Source organism: Vicugna pacos, chromosome 22 (assembly GCF_048564905.1).
Source record: "Vicugna pacos chromosome 22, VicPac4, whole genome shotgun sequence".
NCBI classification, from domain to species: domain Eukaryota; kingdom Metazoa; phylum Chordata; class Mammalia; order Artiodactyla; family Camelidae; genus Vicugna; species Vicugna pacos.
In genome coordinates this window covers 23,859,747-23,872,740 of record NC_133008.1, presented here as the reverse complement: position 1 = coordinate 23,872,740, position 12,994 = coordinate 23,859,747, and the positions used below count along the sequence as shown (strand labels likewise).

At 40.5% G+C, this 12,994-nt stretch overlaps 1 protein-coding gene across 4 annotated transcripts in view; it reads right to left on the bottom strand.

Annotated features, from left to right (window-relative positions):
- ADGRE3 (adhesion G protein-coupled receptor E3) overlaps positions 1–12,994 on the bottom strand; it is a 47,124-nt gene that overhangs the window by 21,808 nt on the left and 12,322 nt on the right. For 3 of the 4 annotated variants that reach the window (XM_072947511.1, XM_072947512.1, XM_072947514.1), the window contains 3 exons: positions 8,872–8,909; positions 5,275–5,458; positions 2,489–2,605 (listed from right to left, as the gene is read on the bottom strand). In XM_072947511.1, coding sequence (XP_072803612.1) covers positions 2,489–2,605; positions 5,275–5,458; positions 8,872–8,909 — 339 coding nt within the window. Of the gene's footprint in view, positions 1–2,488; positions 2,606–5,274; positions 5,459–8,871; positions 8,910–12,492; positions 12,649–12,994 lie in introns of all 4 variants that reach the window. The other variant, XM_031689506.2, reaches the window with a different exon arrangement.

The following is a 12,994-nucleotide window of genomic DNA, read 5'->3' as shown; positions in this document are numbered from 1 at the left end:
TAATATTAAAATTGTCCACCATTTGGAGATAAATTATAAGGTAACTTTAGACCAGAGGTCTCAACTGGGTGCTATTCTGCCACCCTCTACCTCAGCCGATATTGGGCAATGTCTGGAGGAAATTTGGGTTGTCACAACTGGGGAGCTGCTACTGGCATCTAGTGGATAAAGGCCAAGGACACTGCTTAACATCCTATAGGACACAGGATGGCCCCTACAGCAAAGAATGATCTAGCCCATGGCAGAATCTGAAGGACAGAAAAATGTCCCTTTATGTCATGCACCCATCAATGAGTTCTCCTCTCTCATTAGGAGTGTTCAGGTCTCCACCTAAATGTGAATTTAATTCAGTAAACATTTGTTACTGTTCTCCAATACTGTGCCAGTAATGGTGACTACAGAGAGAAAGAATTCATTGTTTTCACCCTTAAGGGATCCCAGTATGGTGAGGGAGACAGGGATATGTCAACCGACAGATATGACCCAACATGTTAGATGCCAGCATAAGGTGGGTTCAAGATGCTGGGGAGAATAGAGGAAGGAAGGTGCTGTGATGGAAATGGGTAGTCCTGGGAGGCTTCACGGAGGAGGTGAAAGTTGAGCTATGTTGGCAGAAGAGTCAAAGTCTACCCAGGGAGTGGTGGTTGGCATTCCTGGCAGAGGAACAGCCAAGGCAAATGCTCCAAGGTGAGACCGCAGGGCCCATGAGGGGAAAATAAGTAGTCTTCTGCTGGGCATGTCTATGCCAGGTGCTCCCCAAGGCACGTGGCACTCGCATTATGATGTTTATAATTCACATAAACAATTCAGCATAGACAGTTGTTATGGGCTGAGCTGTGTTCTCCCTGGATTCATACGTTGATGTCCTAACCGCCTCGTGCCTGAGAATGTGACCAAGGAGCAAACTGAGTTGCAGATATGTTTGGTTTGGCCTGAACTGTGAAGTCTTGCATGCTCTCTCTACAAACTGTGAGGAACCGAGGAACCTGGTGACAATGCAAGCGTGAAATTATGTGCTTGGATTTTGGCTTCCACCCTCCACCTGGCCCATTCTCAGATGAGGAAGATTCAAGTTCCTATCTTCCTGGGGGAGGAGAGGAAGTGGTAGAAACTAATGCCTCGTGAGACTTTCTCAGTTCAGCATGTGGGTAGCTGTGTATGTTTCATTGTTTTTACTCTGGGACCTTCTGTGACAGTACAGACCAGATGTGCCCGATGTTCATGTGACTGGATTTTAAGATCCAGTTTATTGTGCTGTAGCAGTTACAACTACATCGTGCTTAGAGTAAAAGTGTTCTTGCCAAATTAAAAAAATTGGAGGTATTTGTGCAAACAACCCAATTTTTGGTTTCTCTTGAAAAATCAGGAAGTCTGGTAATACTGGGACAGTTCATGATAACAATTCATTCCTTTTTACGCAGGCTGAAGCGGGTGCTTTAGGGACACTGACTTTATTCCCTGGGGCACTCGTGGTTTCTTTCTATGCTGATGGATGCTACCACTAGCAGCTGCAACTCTTGGAGAGTTTTCCCCCGAATGAATGTGTCTGATCTGTACTCAGGGTAGGCTGGAAGAGCCTGGAAGTTTACGTCCCTACCCCATCCCAGATGGGCTCTCAACCAGTGATGGATTAGAACAGATGGATAAACAGTCCAGCTCCCTCTCCTTGAATGGGATAACTTGGTGGGATTGAACCCCAGTCACCACCAGCAGTAAATTGCTCATTAACATAATAATATCTGTATGGGCTGCCTCCTCTTCTTTGTCTCACTCCTGTCTCCCCTACCATGGTTAATTTTATGTGTCAACATAGATACATCTTGGTACCTAGATTAACATTAGCTGACATTAACATTTAAATCAGCAGACTTTCAATAAAGCAGATTGCTCTCCACAATGTGGGTGGGCCTCATCCAATCAGTGGAAGGCGTTAGAAAAAGACTGACTTCCCCCAAAGAAGAGACTGCCTTTGGACTTGAGCTGCAACAACTCTTTCCTGGGTCTTCTGCCTGCTGGCTAGATTTTAGATTTGCTACCTTCCACAATCACATAAGTTAATTCTTTAAAATCTCTCTCTGTCACTGTCTGTCTCTGTCTCTCTCTACACACACACCATATTGGTTCTGTTTCTCTGGAGAACTCTGACTAATATACTGACTGATGCTTTCTGGAATCATCTCCTGAATAAAATCATTACACTTGAACTCCTTACACTTGTCCCATGGACTGTTTCCTAATGAACCCAAACTGAGACCTGGACAGAACAGCCTCTAAATTGCGAGGAAGTCTCTTTCACGCTGAAGAATAGAAAGCCTCTACTTTCCGAAGATGCACTTTTTTTCCCCCCAAAAAGCAAAAGACTCAAATGACACAGTTTTAGGGTAACAGACCCATCAGGGAAGAGCCATTGGGAAATGCTTCCTTACTACTCACACAGGGATATTGCTCTGTGTGTCTTAGGGATTCTGAATGCAGCCACCACATTTACCTTGTGTGTTTCCCTGGATGACGTCATTGCAGTGAATACTCAATGAGTTCATTTGGGCCATCAAGTTGAAGATGATTCCCTTGGAGCAACTGTCTGTAACAACTCGAGTTTCAATAGCTGGTAAGAAAAACAGCAGGCAAGCTTACCATTATAATAAGCTTTAAAAATGTACACAGCTACACAAACAGCTCACATTTACTGAACGTCTAGAATGTACCAGGCACTGGGTTAAGAGCCTTATACACTGTCATCTTATAACCCCATGAGGGACCATTATCCAGGTGAGGAAACTGAAGTTCAGAATATAAGTAAGTCTCCAACTCCTGAAACCAAGTTCTTAACTAACATTCTCTAGCACACCATCTTTGAAGCAACAATTCTATTTTCAGGAATTTCTTCTTGGAAAACAATCATGGATAAGAGGGCAGATTTAGCTATAAGTTCACAGCAGCAAAGGCAATAATGGTAAAAAATGGGAAATAACCTAAATGTTTAATGAGAAGGAATTGATAATTTATGGCTTATCTCTGTAACGGGGAACCATGCTTCCAATAAAAATGTCACAGAAAAACAAGAAATAAGCTCAGGAAAATATTTATCTTAAAAATCAGACAGTATGAGACTGCTCATGAGCTGGAAATTATTGAAGCTGGGTGACAGATGCAGTAGGTTTATTATGTCTCCTTTTGCGTATGTTAAAAAGTTAAAAAAAAGAGCACATGACAAAATAGCACTAAAAGAATGATATTATTATAAAGTAGATAGGAATATGAGAAAAGGATACTATTTAAATAAAAATTTATAACAATAAAGAGTGAAAAGTAGAAGAATTAAAATTATAGCAATTACCAGCCCTAGTTTTAAGTGCACTATATGCAGCATTATTATCTCATTTTACAGATGAGAAGACTAAAGCCCACTGAGGTGAGGATACTGACCATCAACTAAACAATTAGGACCTAGCCAAATCAGGAAAGATGAGAGCTCCTTGTAATCTGGTTTAATTTTGAGTGAAAGTGTCCAGATTGTGGTTTCCTAAGAAGGTTATTAAAAATTAAAAAAAACAATTTTTATAAAATATAAAGTATTTTATCATGCAAGTTGGTAAAACAAAAGGGTTGGCTAGGCATACACAAATACATTGACATCTCTGAGCTGAATCAAAAGCACAGCATTTCTGCAGGCCACTGCAGTGATATACATCAAAAGCCTATAAAATGTTTTTTCCTCTTTCACCTCAATGATTCCTCTTTTATGAATTTCTTTTCTTTTTTTTTTTGGTTTTGGGAGGGGATTAGGTTTATTTATTTATTTAAGGGAGGCACTGGGGATTGAACCCAGGACCTTGTGCATGCTAAGCATGCACTCTACCACTGAGCTATTACCTCCCCCTCTCCTCTTTTATGAATTTATCCTAAGAAAATATCAAACAAATACACACATAAATTTTCTACGGTCTTTGTCACAGGATTCTTTGGTAACAACTCATATTTCCCAGAATAGGGAAATAAATAAATTATGGTATAAGTTAAGATACAGTATAAATAAATTATATATACTATGTAACTCTATAAACCATTGAAGACAATAACATAGGCAATGATGATGTATATGAGTTACGTGGAAAGATGTTAGTAATGAATGAAAAGCAGGTCCTGCAACTGAATGTAAAACGTACCATATACAATAAATATGTGACTCTTCACCAAACATGTCTCTGCGTGGGCGTTGGATTGGAGGACTGGGTTGTGGGCAGATTTGGCTGGTCCTAAATTTAGTTTTGTGTATGTGCTTTCTTCTAATTTTTTAAAAAATTTAATACATGTTTTTAATATTTTTGTTTTGTTTTGAGGGGGAGGTAAGTAGGTTTATGTATGTTTATTTTTTAATGGCGGTACTGGAGATTGAGCTCAGGACCTCGTGCATGTTCTGCACGCGCTCTACCACTGAGCGATACCCTCCCCTAGTACTTGGTTTTGTTAAGGCACTTTTTTTTCTTTATTTTATTTAATCTTTTTGGAGGGGGTAGATAATTAGGTTTATTTATTTTTAATGGAGGTACTGGGGATTGAACCCAGGATCTCATGCAGGCTAAGCACACGCTCTACGACTGAGCTAAACCCTCCCCTCTGTTTTTATTTTTAAAAACAAAAATTGTATGTATTTAAGGTGCATGATACGAAGACTTGATACATATAGACATAGTGAAATGATTACCACAGTCAAGCTAATTAACATATCTCATCACATGGATAGAAAATGGATATGTATGCCAAGTATAATAAAGACACTTTTATTTTAAAAATATATAGTAAGATGTTCTTTCTGCGGTGGCTTATGTAGCATCACTGTGACATGTGCTGTCAGGTTATATAGGCACTGAAGTAAAAAAAAAACACTACCTTTAAGCCAGAATCCCAAACTCAGGATTGGAAACCATTGGTGATTAAAAAACCACCCAGCTCTGTGGAGGTGTAATTGACATACAACGAACTGCACATATTAAAGCGTACACTTTGATGAGTGTTGTGGGGTGCAAACATCTGTAAAACCACACAGTCAAGGTGGGGAACACTTCCATCACACCCAACAGTTTCTCCAGATTTCCTCATGCCCCTTTTCCATCCCTTCCGCCCGCCCCTCCCTGTTACTATAGATGAGCTTACATTTTCTAGAATGTTATATAAATGGACTCATGCTGTATGTATTTACTTCTCTGATTGCTTAGTCTAGAACCTAATTAGGAACCAGCCTCCTGTGTGTATCACACCTTATTGTCTTCTTACCCACAGTACTGTTTTGGATTTTCTGGATTTTTTGGTCTGGGGCTCTCAAGGCAGTTTTTATGACGTCTGATTCCACAGTCTGGAGAATAAATGTGGCCTTGGACGCGATGTCTCTTTTCTCTTCCATTACCCATGCAGTCTTATTGGTGAGAAGTGACTCAATGTCCTCAACAACCTGTTGCAGCTTTGAAGATAAAAAAAATCTTTAAAAATCCAATCTGACAAATTTTAAAAATCCACATCCCAAGGGTCAGTAGAAAATGATATTACACCAAAAAGTTATAAGCTGAGTGATATGTAAAAAAAGGTTGAAGGGACTTTCAGAACTGGGGTTCAAATAAACCTATTTAATGCTCTACTTGTTTAGTTTAATGAGTCTTGGTGGAAATTCTGAGCTGAGCTTTCTAGTTTAGGGGCCTATATATAAATATAGTATCTCTCTCTTCTAAATGACAGCTGACGTCTTTTTGGTTTAGACCTATGGTACAGAGAAGGCATCAAACTATTGGCTCATCAGAATTGCTATTTTAGTGTCTAAACCCACATAATGACTTTACATCTATCTTTCTACAGCAATGCTTTTTCTTTTATTGAAATGAAATTCATACAACATACAATTCAACATTTTCAAGTATACAAGTCAGTGGCAATTTAGTACATTCATGATGTTATGATGCAACCATCACCTCCAAAACATTTTCATCACCCCCAAATAAAACCCATTAAACAGTTACTCTCCATTCTGCCCTCCCTCAGCCTCTGGAAAGTACTGATCTATTTTCTGTTTCCATGGACTTACCTGTTCTGGACATTTCATAGCAATGTAATCATACACTATGTAATTCTTGTGTCTGACTTCTTTCACTGAGCATAATGTTTTCAAGAGTCATCCATGTTGTAGTGGGAGTCAGAATTTTATATTTTCTTGTTTTACGGCTGAATAAGATTCCACTGCATGGATATACCTCATTCTATTTATCCATTCATCTGATGATGGACATTTGGGCTGTGTCTGCCTTTTAGCTATTGAGAATAATGCTGCTAAGAACACAGGTATGCAAATACCTATTTGAGCCCCTGCCTTCAGTTCTTTTGGGTGTATTCCTAGGAGTGGAATTACTGAGTCATATGGTAATTCTATGTTTAATTTTTTGAGGAACCTGGCAATGACATTTTACAGTGAAATGTTCCTGTTGATAACATGATGAATATGTTTGTTCATAAATTCCATGAAGAGTTGTTGAACTCCCAGTGTGGGCTTGGTCTCATTCTGCCCTCAGGAAGCTCACTGTTTAGAGGGTGACAACACACCACGTGAATGTGATCGGTCTGCCAGAGACAACATGGATAATGTGGATGGAGCGTGTACTCTGGACCAGGCACTGTGCGGAATAATCCTCATATGTTATCTCATCCAACCTTCTCCTCTATCCAAGGAGGTGGGTGCCATTACCACTTCTGTCTTACAGATGACTAAACTGATCTTGGCAAATGTGATGGTTAATTTTGTGTGTCAACTCGACCGGGCCATGGGTTACCGGATATTTGGTCTAGCATCACTGAGTGTGACTTTGAGGGTGTTTCTGGAGGAAGTGAGGCAGATTGCCTTCTCTGATGTGGCTGGGCCTCACCCAGTCAGTTGGGGACCTGACTAGAACAGGGAGTCTAAAAGGGAATTTCCCCCTGCCTGGCTGCCTTGAGCAGGGGCATTGAATTTTTTCCTTTAGACTCAAACTGACACATCAGCTCTTCCTGGGTCTCAGCTCTCTGGATTCAAATTGGAACTGTAACATTAGCTTTTCTGGGTCTCCAGCTTGTTGGCTGCAGATTCGGGGACCTGTCAGTTTCCATAATCACATGAACCAATTCCTTACAACAAATCTTAAAAAAAAATTTTTTTTTTAATGGAGGTGCTAGGGATTGAATCCAGGACCTCATTCATATGTGCTAAGGATGCCGTCTACCACTGGGCCACTTCCCTCCCCACAATTCCTTATAACAAATCTCTTTATATCTCCTGTTGGTTCTGTTTTTCTGGAGAACCCTGACTAATACAGAGAAGTTGTCATTTTGCCCCTGTCACCTGCCACTATGCTGCTAGAATTTGAACCTCTGCCTGTACTTTTCACCCCCACGTCCCCCACCATAAGAATATAGTTGGGGGATATTAACTCAGATGGAGGCATTTAGGGAGGCCGTCTGGGAGGACGTGACACCTGAACTGAGTCTTGATCAAGGAGGAGTGGAAGGAATCAGCCAGTGAAGGACTAGAAAAAGGAGTTTCAGGTAGAGAGAACAGCATTTACCTGGAAGTGTGGAGCTTGGGACAGCAAGGCATGAACTGTCCCCCTAAAGCAGTGCAGGAGGGAGGGGAAGGTAAAGCTCAGTGGTAGAGTGCATGCTCAGCATGCATGAGATCCTAGGTTCAATTCCCATTAAAACAAATAAATAAAATAAATAAACCTAATTACCACCCCCTCCAAAAATAAAGTAGTGCAGGGTGAGGGAGGGAGATGGGGGAGAGGAGGAAGGGACAAGCATTCCACTAGACTATAGATTCTTAGAGACATGGACCAATCTCTTTGTTAAAATTCAGAATCAGTTTACAGACACTGAATGATTACTACCTGTCAAGCACTTCCTTGGTATCGCTTTCTCTTTTAACTGTCCTACAACATCCATTTCCCCTTCCTAATTTTACTCTCAATAATTGAATGAATACCTCAGATTTTACCTGGGGCATGCTGCCCAACTACAGACCATATTGTCCCAGGCTTCCTTGCAGCTAGGTTTGGCCATGATAAGTGCAACTTCTGGGTTGTCATCATAACACACGTCTCCAAGGAAGTTATTACAACCTTATTAGCACATCATATAATGAGCAGATGCATCCTCTCTCTCCATTCTCCTCTCTTCACCCTGCACACCACACAGCTTGCCCTGGGCTCCTTCCCCTCTCTCCCCACCGGTATAAACGCAGCATTGCAGCAAGCCAGCTTTGACCACATAGTTGAGGACAAGATGACAGGGGGTGGCAGAGCAACAATAGGGAAAGAATGTGGGTACCCTTAATGACCTCATGGAGCAGAACCCTTCACCAGCCTGGACTGCTCATCTCTGGACTGTTAACTCAGAAAGTAATAAAGATCCATTTTTTAATGCCATTGGATATTTAGGTCTCTTTGTTGTAGCATCTCAGCATACCCTAGTACAGTCTTGCTTAGTCTGTGTTTCTTGGGATAGATCCTGTCTTTAGGGTGCAGTATGCGCACGCACACACACACACACAAACAATGTCTATCATCTATGTCTGTATTGAGATCTGCAGTGATCTACATATGGTGATAAACATAGCAATATACATGTATATGTCATAGTTATATATAATACATTTCATATAACATTATAATATTCTATTGTAATTAACATGTAATTATTAAAATATGTTGTCATAATATAAATCATACAGTGTAAATACCATATGTATGCTATATGACATACAGTGCACATAAATATAGCATTCACCTCCATTTGCTGATTTTGAGATCTGTAAATGTTTGTTACCTGGCTAGGCTCCAAAACTCAGCTTCCACTCACCTCTTTCGTGCCTGTGGTTGTCTTTGAAGAAGTGGTTTCTGAAAAGGACATCAAAGGAAGTTACTGTTGGAACTGAGAGTGAAAGTGTGGATAGGTCGGCAGGTAAGGTGCATAACGCTGTTGCATCTAGAGGGTCTGAACTCATGCTCTTTACATTCACTGACAAGGTCATTTGCTCTTTTTGGGGATCAGAGTCCAAATTCCACATCGTGGCATATAGCAGTGCTCTTCGACTTAGAGTGATTTTTGTCCCCAGGGGACATTGATGATGGCTGGAGATATTTTTGGTGGTCACAATTTGGGGGTGAAAGGTATGTTACTGGCATTGAGTGCACGGAGGCCTGGGGTGATGCTCAAGACCCTACAGTGCACAGGACAACTCCTGATCCAAATGTCAATATTGCTGTGGTAGAGATATCTTGGCCGAGAGGAAGCAAAAGATTGTAAGCTTCAAATTCTTTAATTCAGTCCTGGCTGAGCATTATAACTGAAATGCCTGAGGAAACAGAAAATTAGATGCCTCAGGTTTAAAAATTCAGCCTGGCTGAGAATTACAACGGCAACAGGAATGTCAGTTTACGATCATCAGCTGTTAACGAGACCTTGGTGTGTTGCTTCTTGTACTTTGTGAGGATAACCATCTCTATTTAATTTAATTTAATTTTTTGTTGAAGTGTGGTTGATTTACTATGTTAGTTTTGGGGTGTACAGCAAAGTGATTCAGTTATACATATACATATACATATATATATATATTTCAGATTCTTTTCCATTATAGCTCATTACAAGATATTGAATATAGTTCCCTGTGCTACACAGTAGGTAACCATTTCTATTTTAGAAAGATGATAAAAGGTTAGCAAATGTTTACATACCTGTTATCATGAACCTGAGGTTAAATATATAGCTATACTGTGCCTTGGTTTTCAGCTGTTTCAGTCTATTTGCTAAAAAAGAATAAATAATAATCCTCTTGGGATTATCTACGAGTCTTTTCTTTATGGGTTTCCTTTTTCTCATCCTCTCTTTTAGGACCTAATATTGGGGAGGACATATCATTATGAAAAGTTGAGGGTCATGTCACACTCTGGAGAATGCCCATCCAGCAGCCATGCCCCTTTTCTTTCTTGTTAACAGAACACTGATTTTGTTCAGATGTGTGAAGTGGACACTGCCCTCACCCTCAGAGTCAAGCCCAGAGGTCTCTTTCTGTTATTTCAGGAACTTGGAGTTTAGGAGTGGGAATTTGACCCAGAGCTAGCCAAACAGGCATAAGGGGAAGTCTTCTGGGAAGCTTCTGAGGAGATATATATATATATATCCTGTGGTTAAAAAGAGAGGCTCAGGAGTACCTATCCTCTTCTCTTTGTTTTCCAACAGAAGTATGGATATGTGAAGGTATGATGTTTGGAGCAATGGCAGCCATTTTAGAACCATGAGGGAGAGCCAACAGAGGCCAGTCCAAAACTCTTCTATTATTGAGATGCCACATTAACAAACTCAGAAACTATCTCTCTCTGGGATTCTTGTAATACGAGACTCATTGATTATTCCTGTTGATAAGTCCCTTACAGTCAGGTATCATATTACTTAAAGCCAAAGGAACTGTGACAGCTATAGGGTTAGTAGTAGTGAGAAGGGTGAGAACACCTGGAGACACTTGTCATTCAGCTTCTCCCATAGCATTATCAACGATCTTTTCCCTACCCCCTCAACTGGAGTCATCAGTGATGAACCTTGGCTCAGACATGAACCCAGTGACCAAAAATCTCAACACTGAAAAGTTGAGAGTCTACTTAAGGGAGGATAAAAATGGAATAGAACAAATTTAAGAACATAGAGGTAGAAACTGAGATTCATAAGGAAGTTTCACTTCTTGAAGAAAGCTTGGAAAGAAGGAAGTGATCCCTCCACTACTCTAAATCATAAGAACCACCAGCCATATTTAGACAACACAGGCTGAAATGGACTATCTCTGTGGTAAGTCTCATCAGGCTTCCACCCTAATTTAGATCTATAAGCAAAAGACTTCATATTCTTGGGAAAGAGAGGTTGTCGGTCAACTGTCAATTTGCCTTCACATTCTACCTTTTCCATGCTCTGTTCTGTTTCATGGAGAGCTCCATTTCACAGAATATCTTGCCCTGTGGCTTCCTGATAGATGGGAAATAACTGGTAGAATATTGGAGAGCAGAGGAAGGGAGGAACCAGGGTACTTATACCCTACCCCCACCCCTGCTTCTTGTGGTATCTCCAGCATTGGCTGTATAGTTTCCAAATTTCCAGCTCTCATTAAATGGACTCAGCTCTTGGGTCCTGGTAATACCATTTCTCTCCTGTCCCTCTAGGTACAGGATGGCCGCCAACTTCTGCTCTTGCTGATCTCTGGGTTGCTTCACTATCCGTTTGACTTCTCAGCCCTTCCTTCACCAGTACCAATTCTCTATATGAGATTATTTTCATTTGAAAGACCTAGTGTGGTTTCTGTTTTCTAGGCTGGATCTTGACTGATTATCATTTATTTTGCACCAGAAAAGGAGTGCTTTGTCCCTTTTATAGCTTCCCTGAGACCCGTGTTGCTATGCAGCAAGTGACTGAGAGTGTGGACTTTCAACACAGGCTGATTCAAGTTAAAAATCATCTTGTTAGTTGGATGGCCTTGGGCAAGGTTCTTAACTTTTGGGTGCTTCTTTCTTTATCATCTGTAATAACAGCGCTTACATCATGCAATTATTGAAAATGAAATAACGAATGTGAAGCACTTGGTGTAGTACTTGGCACGTAGTACAAATGAAATAAATATAATCTATCAGAATTATTGTTTCTCCATTCATCAGTTTCCTAAAATTTAGCTTTTAAGTTTCTTTCTTGTATGATTTCAACTGTAGCCAATACCTCATGGATAGTCTGCCAAGTCCCATATTTCTTGTGGATAGAATTTCCCCATTTATATGGTTTCTTTGACAGTGGTCCTGCTTATCCAACACAGCACCTCTCCCCGGACAAACATCCAAGGGTGGGCATTGGACTTAAACTGGGCCAATTTGCATATTTCCAAAGACTTTGTAATTATGTCCAAGAAAGAATCAGTTGATCCTTCTTTGGGTGATTGGATCAAAAACAATGCTAAGATCTGGAGCTGTTTGTGGCCGTATTTCCCGTCCTGTGAACTAGGAAGCAGAGAAAGCCAGTTTGTAATGAAACAAAAGAAAGGAGCAGATCCAGAAAGTATGAGAGACTGGGACACCCTGACAGTGTTGGGTCCCCAGCTTCAGTTCATTCCAGAATCCCAGCTCTATTCTTGTCCTTGAGTTCCAAGACATAGCCATGCATCCTTATCATCTTTTCTGCTTAGGTTGGCCCGAGTGGCTGTCTCTATTTTGCCATTCAAAGAATCCTATCTCAGTGACCTCCATCTCCAAAGTTCACTCGCCTTCTTACCCTCATTATTTCTCCAAACTTCCTTCTTTCCTTTCCCCTTCCTCTTTCCATCACCCATTTCCTCCAGAAAATAGAAATACATCTTGGCCCCACTATAAATGTATGGACCACAAATATATGTTTTCTGGTATCACATTCAATTAAAAATTAGAAAGAGAAACGAGAAGAGAATGTTCTTACTCTGACAAGTGTTTTCATTGGAGTTACTGAATTGTGCATTCCCAGAGAGGAGTTTATACCCAGCATTACAATGGCAGTAGAAACTTCCTTCAATATTCTGGCATTCAGCATTCACTCCGCAATATATACTAATGGGTGGTTTACATTCATCAACATCTGGAACACGAAGGAGAAACTTGGTCACTCATTCAACAAAGACTTATTGAGCATCTAATATGTGCCAGAAGCTACACCCTTTCCATCTGGTTCTATCCTGGCTTTCCAAGACAACTCAGTTAAGGTCATGGTTGTCTTTGTTTTTTCCTTTCTTCATTGACTTTGGTTGGGTTCTCCAAGAAGCAGGCATTGAGATAAGGATTCAAGTGCAAGTATTTACTTGGGAGATGATCCCAGAAAACACTGAAAGGGAAAAGGTGAAATGAAACAGAGAAAGGCAGGCACGCTTTGGGCAAGTTCAAACAAAAAGAAATCAAGATAAACATCATACAGAGTCGAGTCCAAG